Source organism: Calonectris borealis, chromosome 2, assembly GCF_964195595.1.
Source record: "Calonectris borealis chromosome 2, bCalBor7.hap1.2, whole genome shotgun sequence".
NCBI classification, from domain to species: domain Eukaryota; kingdom Metazoa; phylum Chordata; class Aves; order Procellariiformes; family Procellariidae; genus Calonectris; species Calonectris borealis.
In genome coordinates, this window is record NC_134313.1 from 116,755,149 (window position 1) to 116,775,332 (window position 20,184).

Below are 20,184 nucleotides of genomic sequence, written 5' to 3' on the forward strand. Positions count from 1 at the left end.
GCCCTTAATATCTAAGGACATGTACAGATGATTCTAATACTCTGTTCTTGGATTTAATAGTTAAAGTATAAAGCATTTTCATATTGAATGGCATGTGTATTTTAAAATTTAAATATGCTTAAGTGAACTGCATAGCCATCAATTCACGACTATTTCAAGAAGTGGATGATGTTTTTGCTGCTTTACTCACAATAAGGAAAGTCACCAACTACTTTCAAAATAAGAGGATAACTAATACTTTCTCATTCAAAAAAAGACCTTGATTTTGCTTTTCTACCTATGTTAATGATATTCATGTAACTTGATGAGTTCTAAGCCTTCTCTATGAGTTTTGTCTTTAATATGCAGCTGTCAACTGATCTCTGGAGCATGTTTTTTCTTTTGAAGGCGGATTGGGTTTTAAACATCGGAGAGCAAGCACTGGATATACGCGTTGTCTCCTTTAATCAGGCAGTTTCTTCTGTTTTTGTGCTTGGTGAGAGAAACTTCTTTTGCCTTAAGGATAATGGGCAAATTCGATTAATGAAAAAGCTTGATTACAGTCCGAGTTGCTTCATTCCTTATTGTTCAGGTTTGTAAAAGGAAAATTCAACTTAACTTTAGCTTGGTTACTTTTACAGCTAATAATTTTTTTTCAACTGAATAAATATATTTTTCTGAATAAGCTGATGATTTGTAGAAAATTTGTGGAATTGGAGCTCTCTTTTTAGATGAAGCAGGTTTATTTTCAAATGTTACTTAGTGTCAAGTGTCATAATTTTTAGAATCTAAATAGATATTTTCTCATCACCAAATTGATGTGTTTGAATAAGTTTGCCCAGGCTACCAAAGCAACAAACATGGAAGAATGAGAGATTTTGGAAGGGTAAACTAGTGTTTGTGGACCTTCTGTTATTTACTGATAGTTAAAAAAACCAAATAAAGTTTACTGTTAGGAAATGAAACTAACTTACTACATTGTATGGAAGCAACTTGGTTGGATGCCACTATAGAACTACAGAGTCTTAATACCTATTCTATATTAATGTTTCAAAAACTAACTGATAAATTTTTGACAACATGTCTTATTTTAGACTTAAAATATCATTTTAGACTTTATAAATATGATGTTAACAATCTTCACACTTTATACTTTCTGATTTGTATTATACTATAAATAAAACCTATAAATGCATACACCTTTAATCAGTATTCACAGGTCAATGAATTAATGAAGTAGCTGATATTTAACCAACGTGTATTTTGTCATATCTATCCTAGCATGCTAACATGGCAATTATGAGTCTTTGTTAGTAATGTTTTAAATTACCAAACATGGCTGGCTAGAACCTTGGAAAGTTGTGGCACGTGTTGTGTAGTATGAAATTGAAATTGGTATCTATAATTAATCATATATACTTAATTAATTTATAACAAGTAATGGCTTAAAAGGGAAAGAAGAAATAGCGTAATGATATATGTCTTAAAGAAAAGTACTGGCTTTTGAAAATCTTTCATCCTAAAACTGGTTTTATATCTTTAACAGTGAAAGAAGGAACAATAAACACTTTAGTTGGAAACCATAGTAAAATGTTGAATGTTTATCAAGATGTTACACTGAAATGGGCCACTCAACTTCCCCACGTTCCTGTATCAGTAAAAGTAGCAAATTTACAGTAAGTACCTTGTTGAAGTTTATTTTTTTCAGATTCATTTCCAGTTGTGAAATTTGCTTGTAGATCCTAACAAACAGTTCTGAGGTATGTAACAGATAAGGTGTAAGAGGAAAATTCAAAGTGTTTTTTCGTTGTTTAATAAAATATTGATTTAATTAATGGGCATACTATTAAATCTAGAAGAATACTAGAATTGCTGTACTGTGCTTCAGATATTCTGTTTTTCTTGAGTGAAGGTAGAACCTGGGGTCTCATACCTCCAGTGGAGTGGTTTCTTCTTTAAAAGAATGAAAAACGAAGCTTTGTAATCTGGCAAGATCCTTCCCTGAGACAGGAAAATAGGGAATCTCACTGAAAATCTGTTCTTCATTAAGCATTTTAGAGCATATGAATTCCAGAGATGATTTGTTGGAACAGATTATTCAACTCCAATGTTAAACTGTGGAAATTAAGGAACGGTTTAAATTGCTCAGGATTGACTGCAACAGACCAAAACTTTTTGTAAAATACACATAAGACAGGTCAGGGAAAAACTGGTTGGGCAGGGGATCGAGTGTGGAGAAATTATGACATATTGATAACTTCTGCTGAGTCTGTCACTGAAATAAGCAAACTACAGAAAAGTTCAGCTAGTGTTTTTACAATCCAACTTACGCCTGTCCTGTGTGCCCCCAGAGCTGTGGTAGGTGCTAGCTGCCCAGTGCCTGTGACCATACAGGGTGCAGTAGGAGTGTCCTTGTCAGGTAGATTACTTCTGATCCTCAGCGGGCTTGTGGCTGCTGTGCCAACATACACTGGGTAGTTGAATGCTTGATCAGAAGTCATGTGTTTTATCTCATAACAGATGAAAATGCAACATCTGACTAATTAGCTTTACTAACTTATGCAGAGTAATCTGAGGGGTGTTTGTGTTTTGTTTGGTACTAATGGTTGCCTAATGGTTTTTTAATAATTTATAATTTAAATTTTTTTTAGACTCTCTGGAGAGAGTTGTGCTGGCTTTCATTCAACAGGTCTTACAAGTAAAATATAACGAATAGTCTCAGTGGGCCAGTTACTATAAACCAAAAGTTAATTATGCAGGATATGACAGTACAGCTTTTGAAGTTTGGAAAAAATATTTGTGTCAGAAAAAATTTGAAAAAGGCATTGATTTTTACAGCAGCAGATTGTACTAATATTTGTATATACAATTATTTGTTTGGAAACTCGTATTATTGAACCATCTGTTTCAATAATGCCTCTAAGAAGTTTATGCAGATTCTGCCTCTTCCATGTGAACTTTAACACTCAGTAGTTTGATCTTAGTGAGAATTTTGAGAGCCTACTAATTTGTCCCAGATCATTTTGCTAGTTGGATTCAGAATTCCCACAGACCTACTAATGCTAGGGTTTGGTTTTGGGTTTTGTTCTGTAAAGGGTGGAGAGACAGCAGTCTTGTTATACGAACCTCTTTATACAGGTACTGATAAATGAAGGAACATCTGTGTGTCTAAACCCAATGGCTTGAAAGGCAGGGAGAAGTCTAAGGCATACGTGTTTCAGAGCTATGCTTCTTCTGGCTTTCTGTTTAAAAATATGCAGTATGCTTTTACTTCTTTCTGACATTAAAAAGAAAGATGAGCTAAACAGCTGTAGTAAAGCTTATCAAGGTAGTAATTTGGCTTAAACAAAAGAATTTTTTTTTTTTTAAAATCATTTGAAAGGGAATTCTTTGACTCAATGTGAGAAGGATTTTCTAATACTCCACTCAAGAGAGGCCTCGGTCTCAGCTGGGGCCTCTGGGCACTACTGTAACATAAATAATATTAAGTACTTTAATAAGCATAGAGTTGTTAATCCTACATTGCTGAGAGATTGAAGTGCCTTAAATATGACATATGTCAATTAATTACTTTCACATCCTTTCCACTTTTATTGCAATAATACTTACAAAGTAAATGGAGCGTTCTGAAAACAGTTGTCTCTACGGATCATGTATGTTCATCTGTATTTTCTTGTTGTCTATTACTTCTAATGTGTGGCTCTGGCTTGCTGGATAAGAAAAGCATTATTAGACGCTATTTTATGTAAATCCCCGTGCGGCAGGAGTAGTGATTGCCTCATAAAGGCAGTCATATACTTTATCCTGTAATCTTGATAGTCTACTTTGAAGATCAACTGTTCAAGTGCTTCGGCGAATTCCAGCGAAGTAACTTCTGTGTCTAGTGTGTGTCCTCCTTATTCTTTATGAATTGATTTTTCCTCTTACAATAATGTGACATGCAGTATTTCCCTATTGCAATACTAGTATGTAATAATGATAATAACATACTACAACATTTGGGATTAAATTCCAGCATAAACTGCTTGATTTCCATCACATTTTCAGAAACATGCAAGGAAAAATAGAATCAAAGATAAGTGCTTATTTATAACATTTTTGGTGAGGTGTCTCTGCACTCTAAAAGTGATGTATTTTTAAGCTGTTGAACTACACTTTTTTGCCTTCTGTTAAAACCTGAGTGTTCTCTGTCAGGAAATTGAAAATTTCCTATAAAAGCTTGTGGTCAGAAACTTGACCTACAGGCAAAAATTTGAGAGTTTATTGTATTCTGGGTTTTACCTCAAGATCTCTATAACTATGATCACTGAACTGGAAGTTCAGTTCTAATCATTGTTATAGAAGTTTGTCCCTTATTTTGTTAGAAGTTTATATTCTGGTTCTGTTAATGTATAGTAGTTATTAACTGTTTATGACATTGTTTTAATGTCAAGGAGACTCCTACATGCTTTTTTTGGATTGCTTCACTGCCTGGATTGCTTCAGAGGTATAACCACTGACAATTTGGATTAATTTAAATTGCTTAGGACTTTGTTTCAGCACAAGTTCATCTTCCCATTGATAAGCCTGCTTGGACAGTTACATTTCTGCATGCCCTGTGTTGTCATCCTTAAAGTTATGGCTGTGCAAAAGCATTCTCACTGAAGCTGAAACTCTTGAAGAAATGGTTTAGGTGTTCTGCCTGAGTTGATTAAAAAACACCAAACAACCCAACAAAAAACCCCTTCTAGAGTGGTTTAAAGAGAAACTGTCCATATGCTGCAGTTAGAACAGTTGAAATCTGGGAAGTTACACAAAGGAATTACAAGAATTCCTACTCCCCTCAAATTTTCAGTGTTGAAATGGTAATTGTGAGCAGCACAATTTGTTTGCTCGCTATCCACTGTAATTATATAAATACCTTCTCAGCATTGACTTCAAAGTCCATTCCCTTTTTTCTTGCCCTTTAGTTTCCATCTTTCTGTTTCACCAAGACCTTCCTTGTACCTCCACGTCTCCTTTGCAAACATAATTTCATGAGCAGTATCTCTATTGTTCATAGATTATAAATTCTATGAATTTGTCACTTTTTGGTGCTTCTTGAGATGTGTTTTCTTTCTCTCTCTCCCCCCTTATAATTCAGGTAATTGTGTGGGGAGCAAGCCCATAGAAATGCGGTTCCTAAACAGAGTTCCTGTTAGCTAAAGCGCGTCATATGAAAGTAATTTTTTTCCTGTTGGCAGGGATTTGAGCCTGTAAAGGCAAGTGACTTAATACTCACCCACCAAAAAGGTGGGTTGTGTTTGTCTGAATCATCTGAAATAACTTGTTCAGAAAGTAGCAGAAAGTCACTTTTTTAAGGGCCTGTCACAAGTCATATTTGTTTTTCTGTGCCTGAATTATCCTTTCTCCATATGCTTGACCATAAAAAGTCCTTGGAGTAGATTAAAATACTTAGACAACTACTTTTCTATTTATTTGACACTAACTCACTTGGCAAAGCTGTTCTTAAGAGTACCATGTTTTAATGGCTGATTGATTGCACTAAGTATTACTCTGACCTGGCTGGCCTGAAACTAGAACACTATGTTAAGATGCATTCAGTCTAAAGCAAAATAGCTTGTGTTGCTAGCCGCAGGGATGTTTCCATCACAAACATCTGAATTGCCACTGTGGGTTGAGTTAAAAACACATAGATAGAGCATTATAGCTTGGATGTAGTCTCAGGAAAAGGATTTCTGTTTTGATCACTTTCAAGTTACAAACCTGTTTTTGCACCAGGAAAGCTTGAAGCCTTTAAATAAGGGACTTTGTTTCTTCTGAACATTTTTAAAGTTCACTAGTCTTAATTTTACTGCTTGGTTTTGTTTGTACGCAGCCTTCAAGTTATATCTGATAAGCCTGTGAATGCTAAAGGTAGCCTGACTTTTTTCTTTTGAACTGAAATAGACTGCAAACTTCCTCAAATACCTCCTTTTTCAAGTCAGTATGTCATATTGCCCCTAATTTTGGTTCTTTGTGCTTTTGGCTATCCGTGAAGAAATTATGTCTGGTGGTATCTGTATGGCAAAAAAATGTTGATTTCACGTGGAATTTGTCAGCAGGCAGAGTTCTAACAGTAAACCAGCCTTCTCTGAGGGTTTAGGGGTTGTGTTGTGGGAAAGATAATTCTTCCCTCTCTGTTAATCTACTGGGGACTCTTACTATTTTAGGCACCAGTTTATCAGTGAACTTCATGTTTAAATGAAGGATATTTTCACCTTCAGCTGCATTGGAATTTGATTAGAAATACCCCAAAGAAAAAACATTAGAGCCACCTGTAGTGCTTGTCTACAGGTAATTGGATGCTTTGCATATGTGGTGCCTCTTGCTTTTAGGAGCTACATCTAGGAATTAGAATATGGGAACCAACTTTCTTTTGTGAGCATTTACATGTACTACTATATCTGTGAGCAGAAGGACTGTTCTTCATGGAAAAAAGATTCTTGAAGCAAATAACCCACAAAATGATGTGTATGCCTTGTAAAATATGAAGTTCCTTTTATTACAAGGGGTTGACAGGTATGGACAAGTTGGTGAAAGTTACTAGAATATTTGCTTTCACTTTCATTTATTTGACAGATAAATATCATTTTACTTGGTAATGGAACAGCATGTTTTCTGAAGAGGAAATATAAAGCAGTCCGGAAAGATTTTTTGTCCAGAAATAATTTATCATCTTTAAAGAAGCCCTGCTTGCCATTTTTAACATACAAAGTCTACTTTTATTTCCTGGCTTTTCAACAGTTACTTTTGTTTAAAAAAGAAAATTATTTTTTCCACACCTCAAATAATGAAAATCGATTTACTAGCTTAACTCAAGCTAAAAAGTTGGATTCTGCAAATTTAGTATTTTAAGAAACTCAGAAATTCTTATTCTTCTTAGCATGAGCCTGACCTAGTTAACATGCTTGTAACTTCATGGCACTTTATCTGAATAAATTTATATAGACAGTCTCTGATTCAGCAACCTGTCTCCATAAAGAAGAGAGCATAAGCTAGTATCTTTGTTTCGATACAGGATTAATTCCCAGATTTGAACTCCTATGTAGCCCAACGGAATGATCCATTTAATTTAAATGAGGTACGTGAATCAAAAGATTGGAGTTCAGAATTCTGGTGTATAGCCATTGGTTGAAAGTGTGCTTTATGAACTTTCAGCTTCCAATATTTTTTAAAGAAAATTAAAATCTGCGATCAATTTGCAAGTGAGAAAATATTGGTCTGGTCCAAATATGAACTTGAAATTAAAACTTGTTTTCTGGCACAGAATCATAGTACATTGGGTGGTTAGATGAATGTACTTTGTGTAGCTGGGCTCTTCAAACAGTGGAAAGGCAACAGGAACTGAATTTAACTGGAAAAAGTATGAAGAAATATTGTAGTTGAATTAAGTATATAAGGTGTAAAAGTGCAATCACATATAGGGTAATAGTGGGTGGAGTCAAAATAAAACCCCTCTCATTGAATTTTTTAGCTATCCAGATGCTTGAAAATACTTTGTTCTTCATTCCAGCCCATCTGTTATTCCTTATTATAACTGACATCACCACAGCTACCACAACTGTTAAAGAATCACCATATAAAAATGGCAAAACTTACATATAAACCCAGCAAAACTTAGCACTTATTACCCAGTTTTATGGGAAGAAAACTGCAGGAATCAAACTTTATAGTTTGTTGAAAGATTTTTCCTTTTTCTGTATAGTAGTACTGTAATAGAAGCAATGCCAGTTATGACGCACAGTATGAACTGTTCAGTTATATACATGTATATATATAAATTTTTATTTGAGTGTTCTGTAAGAATGTTGCCTGATCTGAGAAGTCAAATGCAGAGAATTCTAGAATCTTTCTACTTAAACATAATTGCATTTTAAAGAAACATTTCTTTTGTCACTGGATTGTCAAGAGATGACAGTACAAAATATTATCCTTTTTAAAGATCTTTTGAAGACATAATTTTAATGTGTGTAGCTTAGCCACAATATATGAATGTGATTGTATTTCTTTTACCTTAGTAGGATTCTGATCGCACAGAAGACATAGATGTGTGAAATACTATGATGTCCAGCATATACTGTGATTCATGACTGGGCTTTCTAGCAAGTTAGTTTCAAATGCTATTTACTGTATGATAGTAAGCACATGCCCATATTGCCAGTTCTCCTAATTTTATTGCATGTCACTTATTTGCTTTTTCAAAAAGCCTACTTTTTTTAGTCATATGGTTTTGTAAGGGTTTCAACTTTCTTTAGAATAACACGTAAAATATTCCTACCCTCATGATTCTAGAGAAAGCCTGAAAAGTGGAAATTCTAACCGCTCAAGAACAAGAAGGCAAGTAACTCCCACTGTAGTATTTAAAATAAAATACTTGCCTTTAAACAAATAGCATGGGTTTTTTTGGCTAACCTGCAATTTTTCTGTGTCTGTTCATGTTGTGACAGAGTAGAATATAACTGTATCAGGTTCTGAACTTTGTCTTGGAGCTGGGTATTGAGCAGTAGGCTGGAGTTTATGGATGTATTGTGACACTTGCTCTGCTCGTGGAAGTGCTGGACATCCTGTTTGAAAAACAGTTATTATGAACAGTCTAAGGCTATTGATTTTGAAGGTCTTGATTATTATGCTATTAACATGAAAGACATTTTTTCATACGAGGACCAGCAGGTGGGACATTTATTAAGCTATGGTGACAAGAGCCAGCTAGCAATGCAGAGTGCCAGAGGTGGTTTTAAAGAGCAACTTTGCTCTTTACAAGACAGAGTGAAGGGACATTGGTAAGTATTGTTAAAAGTAATAGCGTACACACTTTTTCCTGCCTGAAATGCTGGTGAATTTTGAAGCTTGCAGGAACATCACTGTCAAACTGTGAGGAGAAAGAGATGGAAATTAATTTGAGTTGAATGTTTTTAAAGTTATGTAATCATTCAATCCTTTCAGAATAAATCTGTGGTAAAGACACATCATGGTTATTCTTGTTAGCCTCTTTGTAGTCTGTGGATAGTCTAATTTTCTTCTTGTACTGTCTAATATTAGCTTGTATGAAGCCAACAGTTAAGAATAAGCTTTATCTAAAACAATAAACTTACTAGAGTGTAGATTTTATCAGTATAGCACCTTGCATCTCTTTGTTGTTGGAAGCAGAGATACTAGGGGCCTCTCCAGCTTGCCTGGAGTGAAATGGACTCTAACCACTATCTTCAAGTGGGAGAAGAGACGGTGTAGATGAAGGATAATCTTTTGAGATCCTATATCCACGATACCGTAGCTGCTACCTTTGAGTAGCAGTCTTTGAGCCTTTGGTATAGCCTTTGAGCCTTTGGAAGGCTCAAAGTATACCTACTGTATACCTACTGTATACCTACTGTATACCTGTCTGCCAGTGAGGGAGTCTGGCCTTGAAACAGATTTTAGACTTCAGGCGAAGGAGGTGTAAATGAAGAAATACGTGCTTCTTGATGTAGCTCTAAGAGGGAATGAAGCATGCAGATGTTTTAAGTGTGTCACAGTTGGTCTTAATTTCTTTCTTACTGCTAACACTGGTACTGTCATAAATGAAATCACAATGTAATTTCTCTTGTTTCTTATTATTTGGAGCTCTGACTTAGAGGCTGCACTCTTATTTAAAGTAATCAGGTTTTCTTATCAGTCCTCACTTCCTTGTCAATTCAGATAATGCCATTAAGTGTCTTAGATATGGAACTGTGATAATAAGAAATGCAGCGTGGAAGTTACGAGCTTTTCCTTGAATATATTATACTTCAGAGCTCTTTACATTTTTTTGCCTAAAGCAAGATCATATATTTCTGGAGGCCTGTGTTATCACTCTGAATATTCTGTTTTTATTCTACTTTGTGACAAATACTAATTTTAACTTAAATCTGCATTTTGTACAGCTGGCTAATTTTTAATAAAACCTTCACTGCTTTTGAGATAGTTTTGATTTTGTATTTAAAAACCAATGAGCTAAGTTGGTTAATCCTTCAGATAAAAATTAACTTTATATGTAATTTGTAGCATCAGCTTAGGTCGCGTGTCTAGCCTCCAGTATGTGTGTTCCCTGCCTGAAGGAACCAGAAGAGGATGTCGTGCATGGAAGTCTGACCCTCTGCATGCATTGTTAAATCTTAACCTGTTAAGATTCCCTTACATTTAAACTTTCAAGCTATTATACTAACCCTGTTAAAAAAAAATCTGCTCCATTTAATCCGATGTGGTAGCTTTCAGGGCTCTCCTGTGTGGAAGCTGTGCCGCTTGGCTTACCCGCACAGGCCCTGTGGTGCTGCCCTGCAGGTGGCAGGAGCGGCCTGGCGGAAAAGACCCCTGACCCAAACTTTTCTGAGTAGTGTTTGTTTTTAACTTGGCAGAAAAAGTAAAAACAATTGATTTCCATTGCTTTTTTTTCATTTTGTTGTTTGATGGAAGAAGCTCCTTTTTATTTGGTCGCTGGATGGCGTTTGGCCTTTTAGGCAAAGAATCTCTTTCAAAGAGAAATCTACGCAAGCCAAAGACTTGCCTGAATTTGTCGTGCAGTAAGGCACTAGCTTGCCGTTTTGCTGTGTGGTGTCGCCACGTAACGGTGCTAGTGAAAATGTCTTTGCTCCCAAGTAGAGGGTGAAAGTACTATGTAAGACCTGGAAGCTGGAGAATCGTTCAGCCATTCAAAATGGTAACTCTGGCCAAATTCAGGTTTTATTCGGTTCTTACTCTCAGTGGATTTCAGTGCTTATAAGACGGGATAGGTGTTGACCTGTTGTTCAAGTCGTAACTTCTCTTTTTTTTAACTGCTTTTCCGCTGGTTATCAAGATGAAATCATGTTTCATGTCCCTCTTCCTCTTACATGTATTTCATAATTTTTTTAACTAGATTTGTGTCTCATATTCTGTTAAGATCAGCCATCCTAACCTATCACACAAATGGGAAAGATGAAGAATGCTTTTCTATAAAGCAGCAGCACAAATTATTTACCACTTAATGATATTCAATATAATTACATATTGTTAAACAATTATAATTGAACATTCATTTACATTATATGTTTGCATGCCCCTGCAGAGTGTGCAAAATATGTTAAATACATAACATAAATAGCCTTAAAAGAATTTTAGTTTCTGAGAGCAGATTATCTGTTTTCACGTCTAATAGCGGAATGGGGAAGTCTTACACATACAAATACTACTTTTGATGTAAAGTTGAACAAAGATTTTTTTAATGAGGAAGGAGTTTTCAAAGGAGCCTGAGGGTGCTCCACAGATACCCGAAACCAGTTAAAAATCAGTAGTAGCTGGCATTGTGTCGCACCAGGTATACTTCAAATGTTCAGCTGAAGGTCTGATTTTGGAGTGTGTGTTTAGTAAGAGTAAGATGGGCTTTCGACTTTTGTTCCCGTTAGTTCATGTTAGAAAATTCTTACAGTTTATTACTCCTAGTCTGATCTTCCTTCAGCATTTTATCAAATACTTCACACAGTTACAGTTAAATGACATTGAAATGGTAGTGAAACTTAGAACAATTTGGGTTTTCAAAAGCACTAAACTAAAAAGTGCTATTGTAGTTAATGCTCTTGCATATAATTACTTCAGAGGATGATAAAATGAGGAGAGAATTGGATTCAGAATGCTTGAGCACAATTCAGGAATTAGTTTCCTAGTTTAGTAGTTTATAAATAATATATTATCAATAAGGGACTGAAAGTAGTATTGCAGAGCATCTTGTTTTCTAAAATTATTGGTATGAGTAATATCAATTAAGACTACTGCTGAAATTGAGATAGAAGTTTTATGTGCTATTATAAATGTAAATAATTAAAGCTGTAAATGGTGTCAAGAACCAGACCTTGTCCTAAGAGTTGTCCAGGGCTTAGCTTGTGTCATTCAAGTAGAACTCAGAATTACAGAGTCAACTTCTAAGTCAATTGTTTGACTGATCAGTTTGATATTATATAACTGGAAACATGCAAAGCATTTTAATTTCTTCAAGAATTATGTTGTAAGCAATTTGTTTAGTAAGAGAAGACCCACAAAAAACATATGCCATTATTATTACCCAGAATCCAATAAAAGATAGTTTTTCAGATTATTACCATATGTGTGTAGGAGTTGCTTTGTACTGTAAAGTTATTTTAGATACCAGAATAATTTGTTTCATACTTTAAGTTCCTCACTGTTAAAGTGTCCCCTTAGATTTGCTATTACTTTGACTATTGTGTGATATACAGTAAAAAAAAAGTTTACAATAAAAGAAATTTAACAAGTAATTGAAATTCCAGATTGTGTGCAAAATGTGCCAAATGAAGTAATGGTATTTGCAGGGATATTGTATGAGTGCAGTAGCTGCGGGGAAACTACTATAAAACTGTTAAATATGCTCCCCCTCCCCCTGCTGTCTTTAACCACTGTTAGAAAAGCTTGAGAAAATAAAGCAATCTTGAATGGCTGATGAACATTCCAGCAGAGAAATTAATGTATTATAAATCATGTGTTACAACTGGTTACCCATATTTTTCTTATTTTTTCTATTGATGTACAAATTAATAGACAGCTTTAACAAGGAAAGATTACTGAAAAAGGCTTTTTGATATTTGTGTATGTTTCATGTTGAACAATCTTTTTAGGACCGAGCAGAACAGTAACTGAAGCAAAGGAAAAGTGTCATTTGTAATGCTGCTTTCTTAAACCAATGCTTTTGTCTCTGAGCTAGTGCAGACTTAAAGGATATCATGACTAACAGGAAAGTTGGTTGAAATTGGTTTATTTTAAGACGGAGTTTTTGAATGTGCATTCTGTAATGCTGATATAAACTCAGAAATTAAGAAAAGCATAATTTATATAGGAAAATCACCTCATTGATTTGAGTTGATTTCGTCTGATAGACTGATTACCTGCAGATGACTTCCAACTTAAAGATACACAGGAAGGACTGTATTTACAAACCACTTTTGAATGTATTATACTTTATCAGTATATCATCAAAGATTTATTGCTAACAGTGTAGCTATATTTCTTGATACCCTTTTGATTTAGATTCAGATCTCCTCATGGATCTTTCCTTCTTAGCTTAACAGATTCATAGTCTCAGGAAAGAAATCTTAAGATGGTCCAAAGCCATTGCTGGAGAATTTTAGAAATTGTCTTGTTTTCAGGTGTCAATTTTCTTTCTCCAGTTGTGGAACAAGCTCATGATGCAGTTTCTTTTATCATCCCATTTCTTTTAAGCAACTTCATTATTTGCTGTAACTAAATAGCAAAGTGTGGGGCAGTGTATTTGGTAGCATGGTAGCATCTGCTTCAACAATATCCCTTTTTTAAAGACTTTGCTGTGCCCATGGCCAGTATGGCAAAGTTCTTTGCAAACATTTGGCAGGCATTAAGCAAAGTCCTATACATTAGGTGTTATTTGCATACCTTACCTAGACTGTGTTATGGTCCGAGTATTCACAATAGTGTGTCTCCTTGCATTGTTCATATACAGATCTCAGGGTTAGCCCAAAGATTTTTTTCCATGTGCCATCCAGAATTCTGTAACTGTAGCACAGATGTGTGTTGTACACAGCTTTTTGGACATAAGAAAACTAGGATGAGCAGTTCTGCATGTGATGCCAACAACAGACTCAGTCCTGAGCAAGCAAACCAACTATAGTTGGCAACAAATATTCAAGCAGCCAGAGAAACCAGGACTCGTGCTTAGTTCCACTTCCTCTCACTTTGGATTGAGAGTTTACAAGTTGTCAGCAATAACGGGTGCAAACCCCAAGTTTACAGGTCAAAAATAGGCCGTCACATTCACAGGATGACTGCTAACACAGGTACTGGATATGTAAGTTGAAAATCAGCACTGAGTCTTCTACTTTCTTTTCTTAAAGTATTTGTTGGGGAGACTTGGTATCTCCAGCCTTATGGTGCTCACAAAGACAGCTTCCTACTACAGTTTGCTTAGTTTTTGTAGTCAATGTGTTAATATGTCAATATGTTAAAAATTGCAGTGGTAGCTGGAAGCTTTTCTGTGGCGGTAGCAACAGGATTCCCGAAAGAGAAGACTCTTTCTGTTTAACCTGAGCTTATATAATAGATAAGGGTGTTTTGAATCCTATTATGTGTGTTCTGTTCCAGAAGGCACTTCAGATTTGCGTGTTCCACTTGCAGCAAGGGACTGACTGGGGATACCTGTTGTCCAAAAAAAACCCCGAACAGTTTCCATATGTTCATAGTTCAACCAGGAAATTTATTTCATTCACTGAGTAAAAATTACTTTCTGTAGAAAGAGAAAGCTCAAGCTTATCTGCAGCAACTACTTATTTGTATAGTGCCCAGTAGGGTCTTCATTTCTGTATGCAGTTATAATGTAACTGCATTACAGCATAGTTTTTCCAGAATATTTGATTGCAGTTGTGAAACCAACGCTAGGATTGTGGCCTTAGCGTTCTGTAAAAAGGCATTTTGGATTGTCCAACTGGACCATCAGTTATCAAAATTAATCTGTGACACCTGTTTGCCTTCATAATTACTTATTACCTTGGAAAATTTTGGAATGAGGTTTCCTATCTGTGTGTACTGGAGCCATGCTACAACACAACATAGGAAACCAGAGAGAACTCTATTTTTTTGTATAGTTACCTAGTTTTTAATGAGGATTGTACTTGAGGAGGCGCTTGAAAGGTATCAGCATATGTAAGTTAAAAGAATTTTTCTTAGTTTTTTATGAATTATAGCTTGAACGCTTATATAAATGAAATGCGTGACATGGGTTTAATTAGCCTAAGTGCACTAGGCTTTCTTTTCAAAATTAAGTTTTATATCTAAGAATTAAATTTGAACTATCTTTGCTTTACATGACAGTTGTATTTGACGCAAAGGCAGTATCTGCTATAAGATATTCTAAGTTTGGAATAAGAAATTATTGGCATGAATGTGTCACCTCATGATTATGAAAATAAATACAGGCTTTTAATTTAATTAAGAGTAAGCATTTTAAAAAATAAAATGAAAGTTATCTTTCTCCTAACTTTTGCTGTTAACATCTATACTAGTCTTTCTTTACTGCTCCGTTCCTCTTCTGTTTAGGAACAACCTTCAAGTTAAGCAAAATGTTGGCAGTGCTCCCTGTTGTCTCATAATTTGTTAAATACTTTCCGAAATCTTGCATTTGCATGGTACATGATCGGCTAAGCAAAATGAGTGAGATTTTTGTAGGAGTAAGTTCAATGAAGTACTATTCCCTCAGGAGAAAAGAGACTATAGTGTAGCTAATAAAACACTTATTTGTATCGATCCAGAGCAGTGTAAGGAGAATCTTCTGGATCCATGTGGCTTCCTTTCAGAAAGATACTTCAGGGAAGAGCCAGACAGGGTTTGGAGCCAGCACAGTAGCTGCAGTAGCAGCCAAAGAATGGGTTAGGGCTGCTACTGATGACATCAAAGTCTTACTGCTGTCTTCACTGTGAACATGTTCCATCCATTTGGGATTTCTTCTAATGCATCCCTTCCCTTACTTGGTGTTCCATTTAGCTAATTCCTCTTTCTGCATACTAACCTGAATATCCATACTTCAAAAAACTTAAGTAACAGTTTGTGAATAAAAAAGGTTACAACTGTACTGTACACTCAGCTTGTTTGTTCCGATGCTTTCTTTTACCTGTCTTGATTATACAGATTCTGAGATACTTGGATGATGTTTTAGTCAGAGCACAGATTGGCTCTTAGGTGTGATTGCAATAAGTGGGAGTAATATTAATAAACATATCTGAATTGAAGACTAAATATTGTTGTTTTCTTTCAGTCAAAGAATCTCATTAAAAACAGGAAGTTCTATTATATTTGTAGATGGAACAGTAGAAGCAGCATAATTCAATGTTATTGCTTCTGTGATTCTTCCCAATTTCTTAATGAGCTTTATTTTTTTTTATGCAGAGACTTGAAGGGTGTTATAGTCACTCTGAGTGATGATGGGCATCTTCAGTGTTCCTACCTCGGAACTGATCCTTCACTCTTCCAGGCTCCTAGGGTTGATTCTAGGGAAATAAACTATGAAGAATTTGATGCTGAAATGAAAGAGCTTCAGAAAATCATCAAGGAGGCCACAAAAACACAAGGTATGCTTCTCCCTTTTCTATAGTTGTACGTACTTTTAACCGCCTGACTTTCATTTTAGCACTTTAAAATATTTTATTTTCATACCTCAGCTGTAATTACATTTCTGTAGGAAATGTAGTATTTAATAAAGTTTAGGTTTTAATAAAAAAAAGTCCAATCCTAGACTGTAAGGCCTTTGGATACAGAGTTTTTTCTTTGTATTTTCATAATGCCTGTTGGAAGTTTCAAGATATTTACGTCAGGTTGCAGATAATTCTCACTAGTGCAAGGGCTCAGAGAAAAAACTGACAGTGCTTGTACTACTCAAAGGCAAGAAAACTTAAGGAATTTCACAGCAACAGTCTGATATACTTAGGCTTCAGAGAGAGTATTGCCAAAAGTATTGCCAAATTCTGTTTTATTATTACAAATGGCTTCTTAAGTCATGCAATTAACAAAGAATGACTTTTGTTAAAGCACCTTTTCTGTTGCTTTAACTTCTTTCAAAAGTGATTGTATTTGAAGAACATAGTGAGAGATATCAAAACCCAAATAACTGATCATGATAAACTCTGGAATTTACATACCTTGCTAATAACTTGCATTGATTTTGTTCAAGTAAGGGCACATAATTTCTTCAGAGATCCTTCAAAGTTTTTGTTTTCATAACTGAGTTTTTAAACAGTGTATCTGACTTGCACAGGGAATTGGAAGCATGCGATTTTACAGGAAACTATGGAAAAATCTTAGACAGATAGAAAGAACCAATTAAAATCTTTTCCTGATGATAATTAGCATTAAAGAAGTAATTGTGGCTTTCTGTGTGAAAAAGAGAGTGAAAAAGCTCACAGTTGAAATCCCTAGAAAATAAGAATTTATTTATCTGCAGTCATGAGCTTGATTCTACAACTCCAAGATTTCTTTTTTGTAATTGCATGTAACTTTGTCCATTATTGTGATAGACTAATACCAGGTTTTTAAGTTTACAAATCCAGTAATTGGTTATTTAAGCATATAGATGTGGGTAAATTCCATTGATTTTTACCACAGCCCTTCTTTATAAGTACTTGACAGTTTTGTCTGGCTATCATAACCAAAGGAAAGAAAAACATGATGGAAGGAATAAATCCATTTGAAGTGAATCAACTTCTGTTTGTTAGTTTTAACATACTATGTGGAAGATCTAGAGAGAGAGAAAGGAAACATAGCTGTCCTTTATAACTTTTCTAATAACTCATGGTGTGATTGACAAGTTTACTGTGAATATTGTTGATCTTTTCCCCCGTTCTCTCTTCCTTTTAATTTTTTTTCTTCCTCAATCTTTCTAATCTGATCTAAGGTGTTACAATGGTGTTTTCAGATGAGTTTTTATGAATGCTCTTTTCGTTGTGAAGAGATGCTCTAATGATGTTGTGTTTGGCTTTAACTGGATGTAAAACTTGTGAGAAAACCTTTTTTACAATAGAATATTTTACTTATGAAGAATGCCTTTCAGTTTCAGATGTTTTGGCTTTGTTTCATTTTTGCTTTTTTCTTAGAACTTTAGCTGAGTCTTAAAATAACTGCTAATTGTGTCTTGTTGAATACAAAACACTTTTGAACGTTGGTCACCATTAAGTTACTCCTAAGCATGATCTTTAAAATGAGCCATTGACTTTTCTGTCTTTTGGATTCACGTTTGTGCAGTAAGAGCTTGTGTTGTTTTGAAAATATCTACCCTTATATGGAAATAATTTGTCTTTGTTTCATTTTGACTTCCAAACATGGAAGGTATTTAGAATTAGGTCATCATGCAAAAAAAACCCCCTTTGAGTAGTTATTTCCATAAATGTCTTCTATTTCTGTCCAGTGCTGACCATTAAACTGTTGAACTTAAGCTGTTTTATACATTTTGAAGAATGAGGATTTACATTATAAACTGATGAAATATTTTAAAATCTTATCTGTTATACTAACTTAAATCTAATGTTACTTGCATCAGTCTGGATGACATAAGTGATTAACATAGGTGTTTGGCTCAGTTTAATAGTAACAAAAAGCTGATACTTATATATAAACTTTGGTTGTGATCTCTGTCCTGTTTCTAATACGAAAATGACTGTATGACAGAAGTTGCGTAAGTTGCATCATAGTTTGCTTGAAGAAGCAACCTGAAGAGAAATGGTTAAGAAGGAATAGAAAAGGAAGATATTTTCTTATCTGTACAAGTGGAATGGATTGTGCTGAGCTATGTGTAATTGGCAGAACCAGTTGTGCGCAATTGTGGCAGTATGAAACAGGCCTAGGCTTCTTTGGTAGGTGGTGTTGGAGGAACATGTTTTGATTTTGTTTTTTTTTCCTTGTAGTAAAGGGAGGCATTTTTCTCTGAGCACAAGAAAATGAAAACTTATTTTCTGTCTTCATCAAAATCTTTTCCCTTGACCCTCTTGTTAGAAAGAAATAATGTGCTGCCTACTAGTTCTGGGTCATTTTCAGGATCCTATGTGTAATAAAATTCTTGCAGCTTTCTGAATGTGCTCATGCTCTCAATTATTCAATTAATATGTTAATTTCCCCTTTACATTAAGCCTTTACTGTTTGTTATTTTAGGAACTATACATTTCCTGTTTGAGTTTTTCTTTTTCCAATACATTTAGTACTAAGAAATAATAGTGCTTTTCAGAAAAACACGAATACCTTAGAGCTGGACTTCTGGACTCTTAAGAGGAGATTATGTAATTCCTCATGGTATTTAAGTGCCTAGCTTTTAATCCTTACAACTTTTTTTACATATGTGAATTTATATCATAGATATAAATGAGTTCATACCATTCTTTGCCTTGTATGTTGACAGACCTGGAAATCATCAGGTAATATGTTGTAACCAAGCCCCATACAATATTCTGTACATAAAACTTTCATATACCTTCTTACACAGAGGAATTTCTAAAATCTATTTTAATTTTACACTATTAGACACAGAGTCTTTCTGTGTCTAACGTATTCATTATCAAACTATTTAGATGAAAGTGCCATGAGATGTGTGGTGTGTATTTTGGAGATAGTTGTTTATTATAGGTGTATTAGTATACGCATGTGAGGACAAAAGTTTAAAAATTCCTTATAGTCTCTGAAGATCATGGATAGTAGGTGTAAAATCTTGTTATAGAACGCATCTAAATCCTTTTTCATACATAAATCAGAAATCCAGAAATCCAGAAATTCATATATAAACCAGAAAACCAGGTTTAGGTTGTCTGTAGAAATCTTATAAAATTGGGAAGTTTCTTTGGTCAAAAATCATATTCATTGTTATTTTTTTCCTTTGCACTAGTAGGTGTAATGATGTAAGTCTGAAACTTGATGCTGTTGAAATTGTATTATTTTTAGAAATGTAGTTGCATGTTTGTTAAAGGAGAGCTGATCTACTTTTTCTTTCAGATATTTTCCCCAAATCTGAAAAACACAGAGATCTAATTGTCACAGCAGAAGTTTCGCCTGATTTGGATGCAGAATCTGTATGTACCTGTATAAAAAGGAAATTACTCTGAAAACACTGGTTTCATACATGAGTAAATAATGATTGATCATGGATAGTGATTACTACGTGTTGATATTTGTGGACTGAGCTTCTACATAGCCCCCAGTTTTCCATCAATTAAAACGCACTTTTTAACTAGAATTATTAAAATTATTTAGTATCTTCTCTCTGAGGACCTTTACATTCTTGGCTAAGCAAACATAAGTGAACGAGAACTTAGGATCTGGAATAACTTTGTAGTGGTGAGAATTTGCAGTGGTGAGCAGTTAATAATATGGGGGGAAACAGCAGAAGTGTCACCCTGTGGTGACACTATTTAAAGATAGAATACACAAAGCACTCAAAGATGCATTGTAAGAAATAATCTTTCTCTAGCAAGGCATCGTTTAATATTCTCTGGTGTTGCAGCCTAATTAGTTTATTCATCCTGTATACATATGTAGTTTATAAAAATTAAATCAAATTAAGATTCAGGAGAGCTTATATTGTCTCTTAAAACTTTTCACTTTAACATTTCGGAACATACTCATTGCACTAGAACATCTGTAATTAGTAATTTCTGGCCACTAATTTCTGCAAAACTGATTTTCAGG

General features: G+C 34.8%; 1 protein-coding gene across 2 annotated transcripts in view; it reads left to right on the top strand.

The window, feature by feature from the left end:
• Positions 1–20,184, top strand: part of BBS9 (Bardet-Biedl syndrome 9) — a 313,308-nt gene that overhangs the window by 41,643 nt on the left and 251,481 nt on the right. For both annotated transcript variants that reach the window (XM_075143047.1, XM_075143048.1), the window contains 4 exons: positions 388–571; positions 1,526–1,655; positions 15,910–16,091; positions 19,492–19,568. In XM_075143047.1, coding sequence (XP_074999148.1) covers positions 388–571; positions 1,526–1,655; positions 15,910–16,091; positions 19,492–19,568 — 573 coding nt within the window. The remainder of the gene's footprint in view (positions 1–387; positions 572–1,525; positions 1,656–15,909; positions 16,092–19,491; positions 19,569–20,184) is intronic.